At 42.5% G+C, this 16212-nt stretch overlaps 1 protein-coding gene across 1 annotated transcript in view; it reads left to right on the forward strand.

The window, feature by feature from the left end:
- Window positions 1-15523, forward strand: part of rbfox1 (RNA binding fox-1 homolog 1) — a 41453-nt gene extending 25930 nt beyond the window's left edge. The window contains exons 9-12 of the mRNA XM_068750264.1: window positions 290-329; window positions 3978-4042; window positions 11407-11482; window positions 15401-15523. Of these exons, the coding sequence (XP_068606365.1) occupies window positions 290-329; window positions 3978-4042; window positions 11407-11482; window positions 15401-15523 (304 nt within the window). The remainder of the gene's footprint in view (window positions 1-289; window positions 330-3977; window positions 4043-11406; window positions 11483-15400) is intronic.
- The last annotated feature ends 689 nt before the right edge of the window (window positions 15524-16212 follow it).

Here is a 16212-nt window from a genome sequence, read left to right on the forward strand (position 1 = left end):
GTCATTCTGAACATCCATTTTTTCAAAAAATTCCTGCACCTCATAAACCACAAAATAGTTGATGATGATGGAAATTGAGTTCCCGGGAATAATCTGTACATTATTTCTCCTTTCGACGCAAACATTCCTCGAATTTTGCCGATTGGATCTCTCGAAGCAGAACATCCTTCAAGCTGTGAATGCAGCAAGCGATGCTTCTGGGTTGGGGGAACTGGGGGGTGGGCTGGTGGCTAGCCCAGTGCCTGCAGGTCGACATGCACTAACATGGATGTGTTTGTCTCCTCTCCAGTGTTGTTTACCAGGATGGATTTTACGGTGCAGATATTTATGTGAGTATTATTTACTGATTGATTTGTAGCTGCATGCTACGCCGTTGTCTTACATTGTTTCTGCTGTTTTGCTACGAGCCTCTAACCCTGGATGCTCATGCATGAGCTCACACTGCATCACACTGAGTGTTTGATGCAGCAACGCCCAGACTTAGGACAATAAGGAGTGTTGAGGTTTGGCGCACAGATTGTCAGAAGAGTTTTTAATACAATATGTTGATGTGCCATCAGCCAAAATGTCAATGTCCCACAACGTAGTCAGAGATTCTTCATTATAACAACTTCATACGTTTCCCTAGATGAACATCATGATGTCATCAGTGTATGGGGAGAAACATGAATAGGCACTAATGGTGATATCTCATGAAGGAACGGGGATCATCAGCACTGGACAGCTCCATAGGTAGCCGGCTACATATGGAGCTCAGGCTCAGCACTGGACAGCTCCATAGGTAGCCGGCTACACATGGAGCTGTCCAGTGCTGATCCTGAAAGTGACGTCTTTTCCGCGGCATTGACTCGGGGAATGTTCTTTATCTTTCCCACTTCGGTGGTTTTTTTGGTCTCTGCATGTCCATAACAAGACAAGGTGGTGGCTTTTTTTGGTTTTGCTTTGAGTTTGTATCGATTATCTTTGTTCCTGCGTGATGATTGCATTTGAATGGAACTTTTCCACATTATTAGATGTGTTCATTTATTCCCATCACAAACTTTGGTTCATACTTATGATTTTTCTCATTTACAGTGTGGCTTTATCTCCACACTGTATTAAGTTACAACCTTTCAAAAAAGTGATATCAAAACTTAATATTTTATTGTAATTACTGTGGCGGCTAAAGAGTTAAATAAAAACATAAATAGTTATTTAACAGCATGTTAAGGAGTAGTTACATTTATTTTACATTAGATTACATTACATTTAGTTACATTTTACTGTGTTACGGTTTACATTTGGCCTTTGGAGGGCAAACATAATGCTAATGTGGCCCTTGGAGAAAATGAGTTTGACCCCCCTGCTCTAGACAAAGGCACAAACCAAGAATAAAGGTCGACTACAAGGAAGTACACACGTTGTGGCTTTTATGTGAAACAATCCAAAAAGTTGAAACTCAAAACTTCATTTTACATAAATCACATTCAAACTGACATGCATACAGCAAACGTGATGGATTGAGATGCTGATGGGCATTCTCATTAGATTATGTGTGTGTGTGACGGCCAGTCCTTGACCACACACACACACACACACACACACACACACACGCATTAGAGTTTCCATTAGTCAGTCAGTCAGCAGCAACACTCAGCTTCCTACCATGGCCCATCATCACACACACTTTGATCCCCTTTGCAGTTTACTGTGGTAATAATCCATTACTCCTGTCTGGCCTTGATGCACCATCTCAGTCAGAGAGCGTGAACTGGACATTAAGCTGATCTCGACAGTTGGAGATGCCTGTCAGCCAGTAGAAAGTTAAACGGCTCTACCAAACTCAAGAAAGTGTTTAAAAATGAGTCGGGGAGCTGAACCAAGAGAGAAGCCAAAAACCTACCACGTCCTTACGGAGAGGGAGGAGGACTTCTTTTTCATGATGTCATTTTGCGAAGTGCGTTTGCCTCATCTGCCAATCTCCCTTCGCTATACCGATGAAGGGAAATATGGAGCGGCATTCTCGGACTGTTCATAAAACCTGTGACTCCGACTTCCCTCCGAATGGCGAGCCGAGAAGGAGAAATGTTGTCCGGACAGCAGTCATTTCTCACAGCTAACTTCCAAAGTGCAGACAGCAGCAGAAGCATCGTTCCGTGTGAGTCATCTCACTGTTGAGAACAAGAAACCCTTCCAAGATGAAGGGATTGTAAAAGAGGCAGTCGTTGAAGCAGCGGACTCGGGGCGTCGGGAATATGCTGAGGTTGATTCACTCGCATCACAAATGGCATCACTGTTTCACCTGAACGCTGAAGCGGAGATTCTGATATTAAAAGCCGACATTCAGCTGAAGTCTAGAGCTCACGGGCAATTCTGGAACCTAATCACAAAGGAAATGAGCTCCCTCCTCGACTGCATGATCGGCTCGACTTATTTATTTGAGTCCGCCTTTTCCCATATGAAGGTCATTAAGTCCAAGTACCTCAATATATGAATAAATAACCATTTGTTTTGGTTCACTCGTTCCGCCTTCCTGTTGGTCTATGGATGGAAACCGGAGGAAAACTGGCCGACGCCCCCTAAATCTGAACAGAAACTCTTCCACACCCGTGGCATGAACAGGGTCTGGATCAGAAACAGTTGGACTGAGTCTCTGGGAGAAAAAGACACAACGCTGTCGTTTCTGGGCGGCTTCCTCTTGCTGGGCCAGGACCTACCCAAACCCCACATGTGACTGATTCAGAGCGAAACTCGCACTTCTCCACTTTGGCATGAAGCCGATTCTCGAGGAACCATTGAAGAACCACCTGGAGATGAGAGACGCGCTCCTTCTTGGTGGATATCAGAATATCATCACGATATATGACAACAAAGCAATTCAAGATATCCCAGCAGTCAACGGGCGAGAGGCGGAGTCCACCCTGCACGAGCCGCCAGTTCACCGCAGGGCCACACAGACAACCGTTCACACACACACACACACACACAGGCAATTTAGTGTCACCAATTCAGTCAATGTCCATGTTATGTTGGTGGCAGGAAGCTGGAGAACCAACACAGACACAAACTCCTCCCAGACAGGCCGCAACTCAGATTCGAACCCGTCACCTTCTTTGCCTACCATTGCGCCACCATGCCCGCCCTGCCTGACATTCTAGAATAGAATGGTCTTTAGTCGGCATTGCAAGTGCAACAAAATATTTAATTCTAATGGTGCACAGGCAGATTGTGCAGATTCATGTGATTGAAGTCCACTTTCACAACTGGGTGTTTGTTTTGCAGGGAGCTAGCGCTGTGGTGCGGCTCCCTCCGAGCACTGTTAAAGGTAGATCCAGATGTACGAGCCTCGACAAATGCTGCAGCAAAGTCTCTGCAGAAGAAGCCCTAGTTAGGTACAATAGTTAAGATGGTATGTAACCAATACACACAACACTACAGCTAGAAAAGTCACCATATGTCATTTTAAATTGCCATAATACACCTAACCTTATCCAAGCTAACCATAGCTAAACTTACCATAACAGACCTAACCAGACCAGATCAGCACATCCTGCTTCCCCAACTATGAGATGATCTGAGAAGAAACCGCTGAAACAGTGAGTTTAAAGCAGCCTGTCAGAAAAGTTCAGCCTGATTTAGGAACCATTAATAATAATAATAATAATACATTTTATTTGGAAGCGCCTTTCTCGGCACTCAAGGACACCGTACAACACATATCAAGAATAACATATCTAAAATAAGAATGCAACAAAATTTAAAAAAATAAAATTGTAAGTTCAAAACAAATTTAACGGAAATAAATTACGATTGTGATATGGTAATAAGAAATAAAGATAAAAAAAACTAAAAATCAACAGTTGGCTTCAACTTGTGGCTTATTTGAGATGCTTTCATGCACAAAGGTAACAGGCACAAGGCAACACTCTAAGACTTTATGTGCTTGATGTATGGTTTGCTCATGTTTATTCCGTGTGTGTGTGTGTGTGTGTCTCCAGGGTGGTTACACTGCCTACAGATATGCCCAACCTGCTGCTGCCACAGCTGCAGCCTACAGTGACAGGTATGAACTCTTAAATATTTCTGACATTATTGAAATTTGTCTTCCAGACAGTAATGTATCTCAGGCCACATTTAGAAAAAGAAAGTGTTAAAGTAGGAACGATAGCGGAATCAACCTTGGCCATGTGCCTCATGTTTGTGAATAACCCTGAAAACAATCCAACAGATGCTCAGAGTCAATCATTTCATTTAGCAGTGGATGCTCATGGATGAACATGATGATGAAGTCAAAATCGCAGCCCCTGTTTGGACAGACTCCACTGGTGACTCGTTGTGATCAATGATGGATGACTGACAGCAGATTAAAGAACGATCACTCAGGGAGAGCAAACCTCTGGCAGGGCAGCCCCATTTCCCTGTTACATCATTGCATTCAAGAATCAACCATCCCGATAGGCTGACTGTAATTGTGTGACTCCTGGAACATGAAAACCAGCCTCTAGAATCCGGAACAGTAATTTTAGAAGATAAGTTTGCCTCCGAACAGAACCAGTTTCAGTTCCAGTCTAATCTCAGGTCAATCTGGATCATTATTAGTGCTTATCTGACAGCATAAATCCTATAATCCAACCTGGCTCCAGATGATACTAATGCGTGCTGGATCTCTCGGAGATGTCACATTAGACATTATCAGTAGGTGCGTTTACATGGACACATTTAATCGGATTAAAAGCCTGATCGGTATAAAAATGCTTCATGTACACACCCAAATCGGAATAGTCTGACCCAATCAAGCTCAGTCCGATCAAGATTCTATTCCGATCGAGAGGGGTAGTTTATACCGATTGATGATCCGATAAGGGCGCATGAAAACACTTATTCCGATGTTGCGGTACAAGCCGTCTTTACTGCGCATGTCTGTGACGTCAGCTATAAGCGCAATATTAAAAGGAGGAAAGTAACAGCGCAAATGTGGAAAACACGCGAAATAACGCTAACGTTTCAAGCAGAAAAGGGCGGAGCCATGTTTTGTTTACAACGGAAGTCGTTACGGCTACTAATTCCGGTATAAATTGCGTACCGGTATGTAAAAATAATTTATTCAGATCGAAAATGATCGAAACAGACCTCTCCCAAGCAGCTTGTTCCCTTTCTAACTGGATTTACACCGTCCACATGGTGATCTGGATCAGCACCGAAAGGTTCTAGATTGATCTTGGTATCTTTATACACCAACCATAGGACTGAGTAGACTATAAATGCAGGGGGGCTGATGAGGTGACGAGCAGCAGGTGTCCAGAGTAGCACAGGTGATGTGGATGAGCTGATGACGGGTGTGGCAGGCAAGAGTAGAGCAGGAGGGCGGAGCTAGGTGGAGCAGGTTCTGACAATTCTCCAGAATCACATTGAAGTTCAAAGGGATTAATTAATCAAACAGTATTATTCTAAATTGGGCGGCAGTGGCTCAGTGGGTTGGGCCTTGGACTGGGAAGCGGAGAAGTCCACCGTTTCACCATGAAGTCTGGGATTCATCAATGGCAACTTTGAGACGTGTAGCACACACAGCAGGTGTAAAAGACCCCCCGTTCACGGCATGGGACGAACACACAGACTCTTCTGTTTTCATTTCTTTTACAATATATGATTGAGTTTTTTAGCTTAGCATTTAAATTTAGTGAAATGTATATTCCCATAATCTTTTAATAAAACTTCAGTTATACTATAGTTGCTATGTACAAATATTGAGGTACACGTCCATCTGAGAAGTTACCTTTCTGACATTAAACATCAAACTTTTTATATATATAATTTTACCACTACATTTATTTTACCAAAACCATCATCATTAAGTCATAGATGTAGCTAACAGAGGAAATGTGTGTGAAACAGTCGATCCCTGGACCGACCTGATGGGTGACGCCGTTTGTCTCCGACATGCTGCTCTACATTCTATTATTATTACATTGGACAATGTGACGACAAATTAGCTCTGGAGTGGAATTTTATTTTATAATTGCATGGAACTTGCTGACATCGGCCCCTTTTGATTCATTATTCATAATGGCCTGGCTTACTTTCTTTGATTTAACATCCTTTGACAGAAACACCATCCATCTGGTACCAGATTTAAAATTATGTGACGTCTGTGGTTCTAGACAATAGAGCAGTGAATAATTTAGCAGACAGAGTAAGCGCACAGTAGTTTCTGTCTAAAATAAGCTATCTTGCGTGAACGATGCCGCTGGATCCGTGCGGCAAAACGGAATTAAGAGTAGCCAAGACTGGAAGGGGATTATTCTACAATGTCGGTTCTTTTATTCGTGCCACCCTTAATGGGTTTAAGAGTGGCGAAAATATAGAAAGGAATTAAAGAACCTTAATTATAGAATATACAAAATAATACATAATAATAATTGCAAACGTTACCTTGGTTGTTGAAGGTGTGTGGTACAGGAGCAATAGGAGGAAGACTACTTGTTGGAATACGCTTAGGCTTCTTAGCCCCAATAAAAGTAGCAATTTTTACTTTATTTGTCAAAAATAAAGCAACAAAATCACAAGAAACCAGGGCGGCACAGTGGTGTGTATAGCGCTGTAGCTTTCGTTGTCGCTCTTACTGTTACTTTCAACTCTTCACTGCCATGGATTCATCGATGGCGAGTTTACGTGCAGCAGCGCTATTTCCTGCTTTGGTCGCCGGATCAATCGTCTTTAACTTGAACGCTGCATCGTTTGTGTGTTTTCCATGATGACAGTGTGTGTGTGTGTGTGTGTGCATGAAGCACAAAGTGACTGATCTGAAGAGTGAATATTGATTAATGAACAGGCCTTACATACAGCCAACATCCTCAACGGTAAACTTTAACCCAATACCCCATCTGCCTACAATATTGGTTACTTGTTTCTGCACCAACGTATCCTTGATGCGCCTGCGTGTGTGGGGCCCCTCGAGAACAACACCGGTCATGTTAATGCCACATGGGTCGCTGATGGGTTTGTCCCATTACAATGAACACCTACAACCCCTGTGGACTTATATATGAAGGAAAGGAAAATGTGCCAGTGTGCTTGTGCATCTTTTGCCATCACAAATTCCACACACCGCTGCTATGAGTGTGTGTCAACTGGTCAGGATCACTCGGAGTCATGCACAATAGCTCTAGAAGCTCTAGTTTAGGATAACCAGGAAATTGACTACACTAACCTGGTGATATGTGTACAATGTCTAACCAATGAGCTTTGGGTCAAATAGCATCTGGCTCATGACTATATTGTTGGCCAGGCAAAAGGACATGCCCATGACCTAAATATCAAGATTTTTGATTCCTCAAAAGTAGAATTATATTCTACATTTTTACCAACAAATCTTGCTCAATCAGAATGAGAATTGGCAGAACTCTTCCCCATTTGTAAGTGTTCCTGTTTTTCATTCTGCATGGTAGTTTTTAAACAGAAAACTATTTACAAGTACCGCATGGACAAAATGTAATAAGCCCTTTCATGCCTGATGCCCCATCCTCCTATACATTTTTTGTAAATCGGTTCTCCGGGTTGGTGGGGAGTCTTTGTCCCAAGTGGAGGAGTTCAGGTATCTCGGGTTCTTGTTCAGGAATGAGGGAAGGATGGAGCTTGAGATTGACAGACGGATCGATGCAGCAGCTGCAGTGATGCAGTCTTTGTATCGGTCTGTCGTGGTGAAGAAGGAGCTGAGCCGAAAGGAGAAGCTCTCGATTTACGTTCCTACTCTCACCTCTGGTCATGAGCTTTGGGTCAAGACCGAAAGGACAAGATCCCAGATACAGGTGGTCAAAATGAGTTTCCTCCACAGGGTGGCTGGGTGCCCCCTTAGAGACCGGTTGAGAAGCTCAGTCACCAGGGAGGAGCTCGGAGTGGAGCCACTGCTCCTCCATCCCAGCTGGGTTCAGTTCAGCATCGGCTCTTCTCCCTGAGTCTGAGCCTTTAGAGGGTTCCTGTTCTATGGAAGACGTCCTGCGTTGTTCCTGTACCGAAGACGCCCCACCGCAGGCGCCCGAAGGACTACAGACCAGTGGGATTTACTTCTCACATCATGAAGACCCTTGACCTCCTAATCCTGGACCAGCTACGGCCAATTGTCAGCCCATCCACGGACCCACTCCAGTTCACCTACCAGCCCCATCATCTACCTGCTTAACCGTGTGGTCTCTCACCTGGGCCAGCTCTGTGAAGACCATGTTTTATGATTTCTCCATTGCTTTTAACACCATCAGGCGGCTCTGCTGGGTGAGAAGCTGAAGGACATGCAGGTTGGAGCCCCTCAGGGAACTGTTGTCTCACACTTCCTCTTCACCCTCTACACAAATTTCGGATGTCTCCTGGGGAGGTGTTCCGGGTATGTCCCGCTGGGAGGAGGCCTAGGGGAAGACTTAGGGCACGCTGGAAAGACAATGTCTATTATCTGGCCTTAGACGTGTAGGACGTGTCTAGGGAAAGGGAAGTCTGGAAATCCTCGACTGTGCCACCGTGATGCACGATGGACGGATGGAGTTTTTACATTATCTTGCTAACAAACAAAGGCCATCCTTTAGCTTCATTGAGTAAAAAGAATCGTGGTCTTCAAGCGCATTTTTAGTAATGATAAACTGCATGATAATGACGATGCCCTTTGATCTCCATTCACACACATTAATACGACACCAGAGGCAACCACACTACGGCACGCCTGTTCATTGGGAGCGATAGACACACTAATGAATACTCTTACATCATTGGTTGGAGACATCAAGAACATCTCAAATTCAGTTCCTGCTGCAGAAGACTTGAACATGTCGACCTAATAAATGAACTAGGTTAAAAACGACATGTGACTGGTTAGAAGATTTATTCAAATATAGCAATAAAGGACATTATGCATTTGACCAAGCTTCCTACCATTTCGTAGGGCTGTCGAAAATGTTGTTTCCATGACTATATTTTTACCTCAGGGTCATTTTAAATTTGACTTGAATTAGATTTGAATTTATGTTGTGGTTGCAACTCAGCACACACTCTCTCACATGCACTGTCACACACACACACACAGGGATGATGGCTGAGGGCTCTGCACTATGTGATAAGATAGGTCAAATGCAGTTCTGGGCTCAGTGTGGGTGTTGAGGGGGCTGCATGGTGAATAGCAATGTCCAAAACTAATCGGGATTAACTTCTAATCTCTTCAACCACTGGCCTGCTATGCAAATCAGCTCAATTATGGGCACAGGCCCTCGCCCCTGATTGGCCCTTATCATGACTGCACTAGGACATGCTGGAGAGAATAGGGGGGGTGGTGGGTGGGGGGGTGCTAGGCCTTAGCATGACTGCTGACTTGGAATAAACTAGTTCTGTCTAGGTTTTTCTAAAAATAGAAAACGCATTCTCTATTCTTTCTATATACAGCACGTGCAGTCTTTTTCCGTGGAGCATTGTGTTTCATGCGTCTGAATGCCAGAGGTAAATGGGCTTGGACTTAAACAGCACTTTTCTAGTCTCGCTGACCACTCAAAGCACTTTACTGTACAATAGCTGCATTCACCCTTTCACACTAACATTCACACAGTGCTGGTGACAGAGACCACCTGCTCTATGGGAGCGGTAACCATTTGCTCCATCACTCGACCACACCTCATTGGAAGAACAAATCTCCAATGTGCACACAGATGAGTGAGGCCATTGTTGTTAGGCAAGGTCACAGTGACACTAGCATTGACTTTTGTCCATGCAGCAGGCAGCAGATAAGAGCCCAAAATGTCAAACAGTACACACATCTCCCAACTACTGGTCAGCTGGCTGTGGAACATCAAGGGAGACGTCCTGTGTGATGTGTTAATCTATCTATAATATCCTTTCATTGGCTTCTCCTCCACCAGCAACCTGAGGATAAACTTGTTCTTCTGATTCTTCCTGCTGTTAAAAAGGTATATAATGCTATTTAAACTGGAAAACAAATATAAGAGTAGAACTACAGTACATGACTAACTTCATCAAATGCTCCAAATTGATTGATTTATTTCAAACTAAACTAATCTTTCATGTTAACCAAGATATTTATCAAAATAATGTACGTTTGAAACAAGGATATTACAGTGATGGGAGCATCGTATCGGAAAAAAAAACTTTTCTGTGTTTCATAAAGCTTATCTTGCTGTCTGTGTTTACATCTGCATTTGACCATTAGAAGGAAGCTGTGAGTGGATTTTAATTACATTTGATTTTGGAGAGGTAGGGAACGGTTCAAGGATCAGTCCAGTAGATTTTGTCTCTGATTATAAACTAAACCTGAGCAAAATAAAGAACTGCAAAGTCAGTGTGTTGCTATTTGTTAATTAATTTACCTTTGGGGGTGGCCCGCGAGAGCTGTGTGCAGACATTTGTTTTTGTAAAATGCTGCATCTGTCACACATGTTCTTTACAGCCCACATTTGTTGGTTGGACTGCCATATGCCATAACTTGGGGTTGATAACATTTTTCCATGTATTTTTACAACTATACAATTGAATATGCAATGTTTGTAACTTAAGTAGTGAACTGATCAAACGGAAAAATTCTGCAGCATGTCAATAACAATAGCAACACGCTGCAGTCAGGAAATCAATAATCTGCTGGAGGTGACTATTGAAAGTTATTTGAACTTTCTTGTTTATTCCAGCATGTGCTGAAATGTTGATCCCAGCTACATTTGGCGCTCAGGATCAGCACTGGACAGCTCCAAAGGTAGTCGGCTACATATGGGGCTGTCCAGTGCTGATCCTGAAGGCGAACTTCAGAACTGGACAGCTCCATATGTAGCCGGCTACATATGGCACTCAGCATCAGCCCTGGACAGCTCTATAGGTAGTTGGCTACCAATGAAGCTGTCCAGTGCTGATCCTGAAAGTGGCTTTTTGGTTTTGCTTTGATTTTGCATCAATTATCTTTGTTCCTGCGTGATGATTGCATTTAAATGGAACTTTTCCACATTATTAGATGTGTTAATTTATTCCCATCACAAACCTTGGTTCATACTTATGATTTTTCTCATTTACAGTTTGGCTTTATCTCTAACAATTTTTAATTTACAACCTTTTAAAAAAAGTGATATCAAAACTGAATATTTTATTGTAATTACTGTAGCAGCTAAAGAGTTAAATAAAAATAAATAGTTATTTAACAGCATATTAAGTAGTTACATTTATTTTACATTTAGTTACATTTTTCATGTGTTATTGCTTACATTTGGCCTTTGGAGGGCAAACATAATCCTAATGTGGCCCTTGAAGAAAAGGAGTTTGACACCCTGCTATAGAGCATCACCTACAAGAGCCTATAGAGCAGCAACTTCAGCACTATCATGACTTTAATATTCAAATCACCTAATGACTTCCACACATGTTTCTTAACCATCCTGTTTTTGTTATGTGTTTCTCCAGTTATGGACGAGTATATGCTGCTGACCCCTACAGCCACGCACTCACTCCAGCAGCCGCATACAGCGTCGGTGCCATGGTACGCCTTTTGTGCCAGACAAGTGATTTTCTCCATCTGTTCTCCTTCATGTCGTGCATCATCTCACACCTTAGTTGCATTGCAACTGCAGTGCGCTTCTGTTTTGTAGTGCACGTGACTTGCTGCATGCTTTTTTTTTAGAAATGTTAAAGGCCTCATTCTTGCATTTGTGTTATATTGGTGAGTTGTAGTGTTGTAGGTGGGCCTAACTGTTCTGGATCCACCCACATGTGTAACTGGTCCCATCCAAAATGACTGGGAGAATATATATCCTTAAAGTTCAGTTTTAATTTCTGAAATGCTTCAATACATAACATAATGTCCCCCCTGTCTATAACACAACTATTAACAGATATCCCATATCTAGACCAATTGCAATGGGCCATTTTGGCATACACCAACATGGGAATGGAGGCTGATCAGTCTCACATATAAGGGGGAATGTCCAGATTACAAATCCCTTTACTCGCAAAGGCAGTTTCAATGCTGGTTTTGAGCCTGTTCCCAAATAAAACCCGTTTCTCGATGTTCCAATAATGAACGAAACCTGGTACCTGAATAGAACCAGAACAAGATATGTCAGGGACTGGGGCCAGGATTATGGCCCCAGTCATATATATCACATTGCTAGCTGAGATTGAGATGCCTTGCGGCAAACCCTGTTCTCACTTGCCGGGCTCATGAGAAAGTTTGCCTGCTGAGGTGGGCGTCCATCCCCTGCTCATGAAAAAAGAGCTTCTGCTTCAGTGGAGAGTGAACTTTTGTTTGGGGAGGAACAACCTCCTCTTAAGGAGCCATTACAGTTAACGCAATCATTCACTAACAAACAGCAACGTGGAGCAAGTTGGTGCTCAGTACCTTGTTGGCTGAGGATCAAACCCCCGAACTTATGACTAATGGATGACAGTTCAGCCCCCAGACAGTTAAGTCCAGTTAAGACAGTTAAGTCCTGCCAGGAGGCGTGACAGAGAGCAGTAGACTGCACTCCCCTTTCGACCTTTACTCCCCCAGAATCAGCAGTGCTGCTGCCTCGCCAAATCCATAAATACAAAAAAATACCTTTGAAAATTCTAATATCCAGAATATTGTCCGTCTTCTGGCCGTGTAGAACGTGACGTGAATCGAAGTAATCTTAATAGGCGTTGATGTATTTATTTATCTCTCTGAAATCTACTTAAAACTAATACTATCCACCATAGCAACAAGACAAGATGCTACGTGTTTAAATACAACAACAAAATATGCATGATAAATTGAGAAACATTATTTATTGGATGACCATCAGTTTGGATTTAGAGCAAGCGCTCAACATTATTAGCAGTGATGGAATTTGTTGAAAATGTTGTTGTCGATAATCAGCAGTTTGGAGTAGGTGTGTATATTGATTTGCAGGTGTGTATATTGATTTACTGCAGCAATTTGAACAGTATGGCATAAGAGGTACAGCACAACTTTGGTTAAGAAGTTACTTAAATTATAGGTTTCAATATGTGAGCATTGACGATATTAAATCTCATTTTAGCCATGTAACCTGTGGAATTCCACAAGGCTCAGTGTTGGGACCAAAGTTATTTATACTATATATAAATTAAATTTGTACACTAAGTGATACATTGAAATATGTTACGTTTGCAGATGACACTAATTTATTTTGTTCTAGAGGGAATATAAATTAAATGAATGGTTTGCGTTAAATATGCTATTGCTAAATGAAAGTAAAACCAAATTTATGTTGGTTGTTGGTAAAAGGACTAACACTGAAATAAAACTGTAAATAAACAATGTTGAGATTGAAAGAGTATTTGAAATAAAATTTCTGGGAGTGATAATAGATGATAAAGTTTGCTGGAAACCACACATAAAATACGTAAAACAGAACAGAGATTCACTAAATAAGAACTGTCTTTGTTTGCTGTACTCTTCACTTCACAATATGCCAAATATGACATGTTCTGCTGAAATTTGGCGCAATACATATCAAATGGATCTAGATCCGATAATTAAACTGCACAAAAGCACTTTTAGGATAATAAATGAAGTCGGATATTGTGATACTACAAATCGGCTTTTTATCAGATCACATACATTGACATTTGTGGAAATTAGTAATTATGTTTCTAGTGGTAAATAAGATAATTCCGGTTTGTATTCAAAGAATGTTAAAGATAAGGCAGGGGATTTATAACTCCAGATGTGTGTCAGTTCTGTGTGTAAAATTATGGAATGGATTAAAGGAGGAAATAACGATTAATTCTATGTTAGTTTTCAAGAAGACTTTAAAATCTAAAATAATTTTTTGGTTGTTGTCTGATAAATGCTGTTGTAAAAAGATATGATATTATTTGTTTTTTTTAAACCGAAATAAAGGATTTATTCGTTCATTCAGAAAGAAAGGTTAATCTACAAGTAACGCTTTTTGCCTTATGCACCATTATAGCGGATTAAATCAGCTATTTTGAATCAATCAAACACATATTGTGCCACGTAAAAGGCTGCGGAGGGCGTGGCTCGATCATTTCGATACCATATTTACAGAAGCATGAAAATATCAGCATTATAGATATAAAATACAAATAATATTTGGTTGCTCTCTTTGACAAAGGCAGCTGCGTCTTGAGCTGACTTTTCAGCTCATTCCCTGCTACCCCCCCCCCCCCAATTCTCTTCTTCAGCTGCTGTACATGAGCTTTTCTGCAGCGCTGACATCTCCTCGCTTAAACTTAATTGAATTTGTCTGCGCTGCTAACGGCAGTCCAAACGACACATTAATCCCGCCTGTAAAAGGTGATGAATGTCTTCATGGCGTGGCAGCCCAGTCCATGTTAGTTATTATATTTCTAATTTGGTGGCTCCCACCTCACTCTGCACTCCCTGGTAATGAAATAATTAGTCATTTTGATAATTAAATCCCTTGTGGTGCCACAGCTGCAGGGAGGAGGCGAGCGAGGACAGAAATGAGCGGACGGCAGGAAAAGATTGTGTGACTGAATGGCTGGTCACAAACGGCACGCTTCAGACGCAGCAGACATCCCGGCTCAGCTGTTGGGTGATTAATCACCAGACTCGGTCCGGAATGTTTGCAGACAAAGGAAAACGACTAGCATCAGAACTTTTCAGTGTGTGCACCGATTATTCGCCGTGCTAGCGTCGACAGTAGAAGCTGCACCAAAGTGAATCAGAGGCGTTCGCTGTGTTTACGCCAGACGGTGAGGATGTTCAAAAATGTATTAGAATGTCTCTATTTTTTACAATTTCACTCGCTTTCTTCAGCTAATTGTTTTGTGCACTGAATGCACACACACTTTTTAACAAGAAAAATCCCCCTCACTATTCATGGGGCCGTTTTCCATTGAATTCAAGTTTAAAAACAAATGGTTCTGCACATTGTTCTCCGGCATTGAAGCCCCGCCCCCTTCAGGGAGTGAAATTCTCCTCTGGATTTCATGAGATTCTTGAGCGTTTGGTGGGAAGAGGCAGTTTTATCTGGACACTCGTCGATGACCCTTCTGTTGCACATCAGTTCCGCCCCCCCGGGTTCACATTCTGCTTCAAATCATCTTTGACTTCCTGTCTGACATTCGTCTCCTCCTCGTTGTATTAATGGGATTTCTTTCACTCAGCGGTTGGCATGTTCCCCTGGCATGAAGCGTCTCGCCGTGCTTGCTGCATGACGAACCCCCCCCCCCCCCCCCCCCCTCCCTGGGTGGTGTGCATTGGAGGAATGGTAATGTAATGTTGACATTTTAGTTGTGGTTCTTTAAGACTTGGGGGGTTAAAGAGGTTTGTGTGTGTCTGTGTGTTTTCACGCCTTTGTGTACGTGTACTTTGGTATTTCAGTAATTACGTGTGTGTGTCCTTTTACGTTCTCTCATGGGTGTGTATGTCTGTGTGTGTGTATGTCCTCGTGTCATATTTCAGAATGCTTTCGCCCCACTGACAGATGCCAAAGCTCGGAGCCACGCCGACGATGTGGGGCTGGTGCTGTCCTCTCTCCAGGCTAGCATATACCGGGGGGGCTACAGCCGCTTCACACCCTATTAGCAGCGCCTCCAACCTGTCCTCAACCTTCCAGCAGGAGAGACACAAAGTGTGTGTGAGCGAGTGTGTGAGCGAATGACAGCGTGGTCGAGGAGTGATGTCACTGAGGCCTGGGCGTTGCAATATATGCAGTTTGTGCATCAATTCAGTCTCCTAAGAGAGAAGAACAAAAAAATGACAGCTAATATTTTTCATCTTATACCTCAGATATTTTGTGCTGTGTATTTTGATATTGTGGGTTTTTCATTTCTAAGGATTTAAACATAGACTATCAGCTGTAGCGGGTTTTTGTTTTTGTTTCATGGTACTAATAGGGAGCCACTAGAGTACTAACTAGAACATGGAGAGAGTATTTATCCCGTCTAATCGCCGGGGGCGTGGAGAACAGCCACACCTGAGGGCTGCTTCGTTTTGTAAGAGTGGTAAAGTGACTATGCCAGTTCATTGTTGTTTCCCTGTCTCGGCTCCGTTGGCCTTTCCCCAGCCAGCTTACGATGAGATTTCAGTTCTTCTCATGTTTAAGAGGTAAATGAGCCTTGAAAAGGGGTCAAACAATTCTTTTGTCTGAGAAGCTGAAGGCAGCCCCGATTCCTACGCTTTCTTTTCCTTCTTACAAAGAACAACGTCTTTATTGTTACTTTCCTGTCGCTAAATGATATTGTTGTGGCTTAAGTATGATCTTAAGATATACA

This window comes from Brachionichthys hirsutus, chromosome 16 (assembly GCF_040956055.1).
Source record: "Brachionichthys hirsutus isolate HB-005 chromosome 16, CSIRO-AGI_Bhir_v1, whole genome shotgun sequence".
NCBI classification, from domain to species: domain Eukaryota; kingdom Metazoa; phylum Chordata; class Actinopteri; order Lophiiformes; family Brachionichthyidae; genus Brachionichthys; species Brachionichthys hirsutus.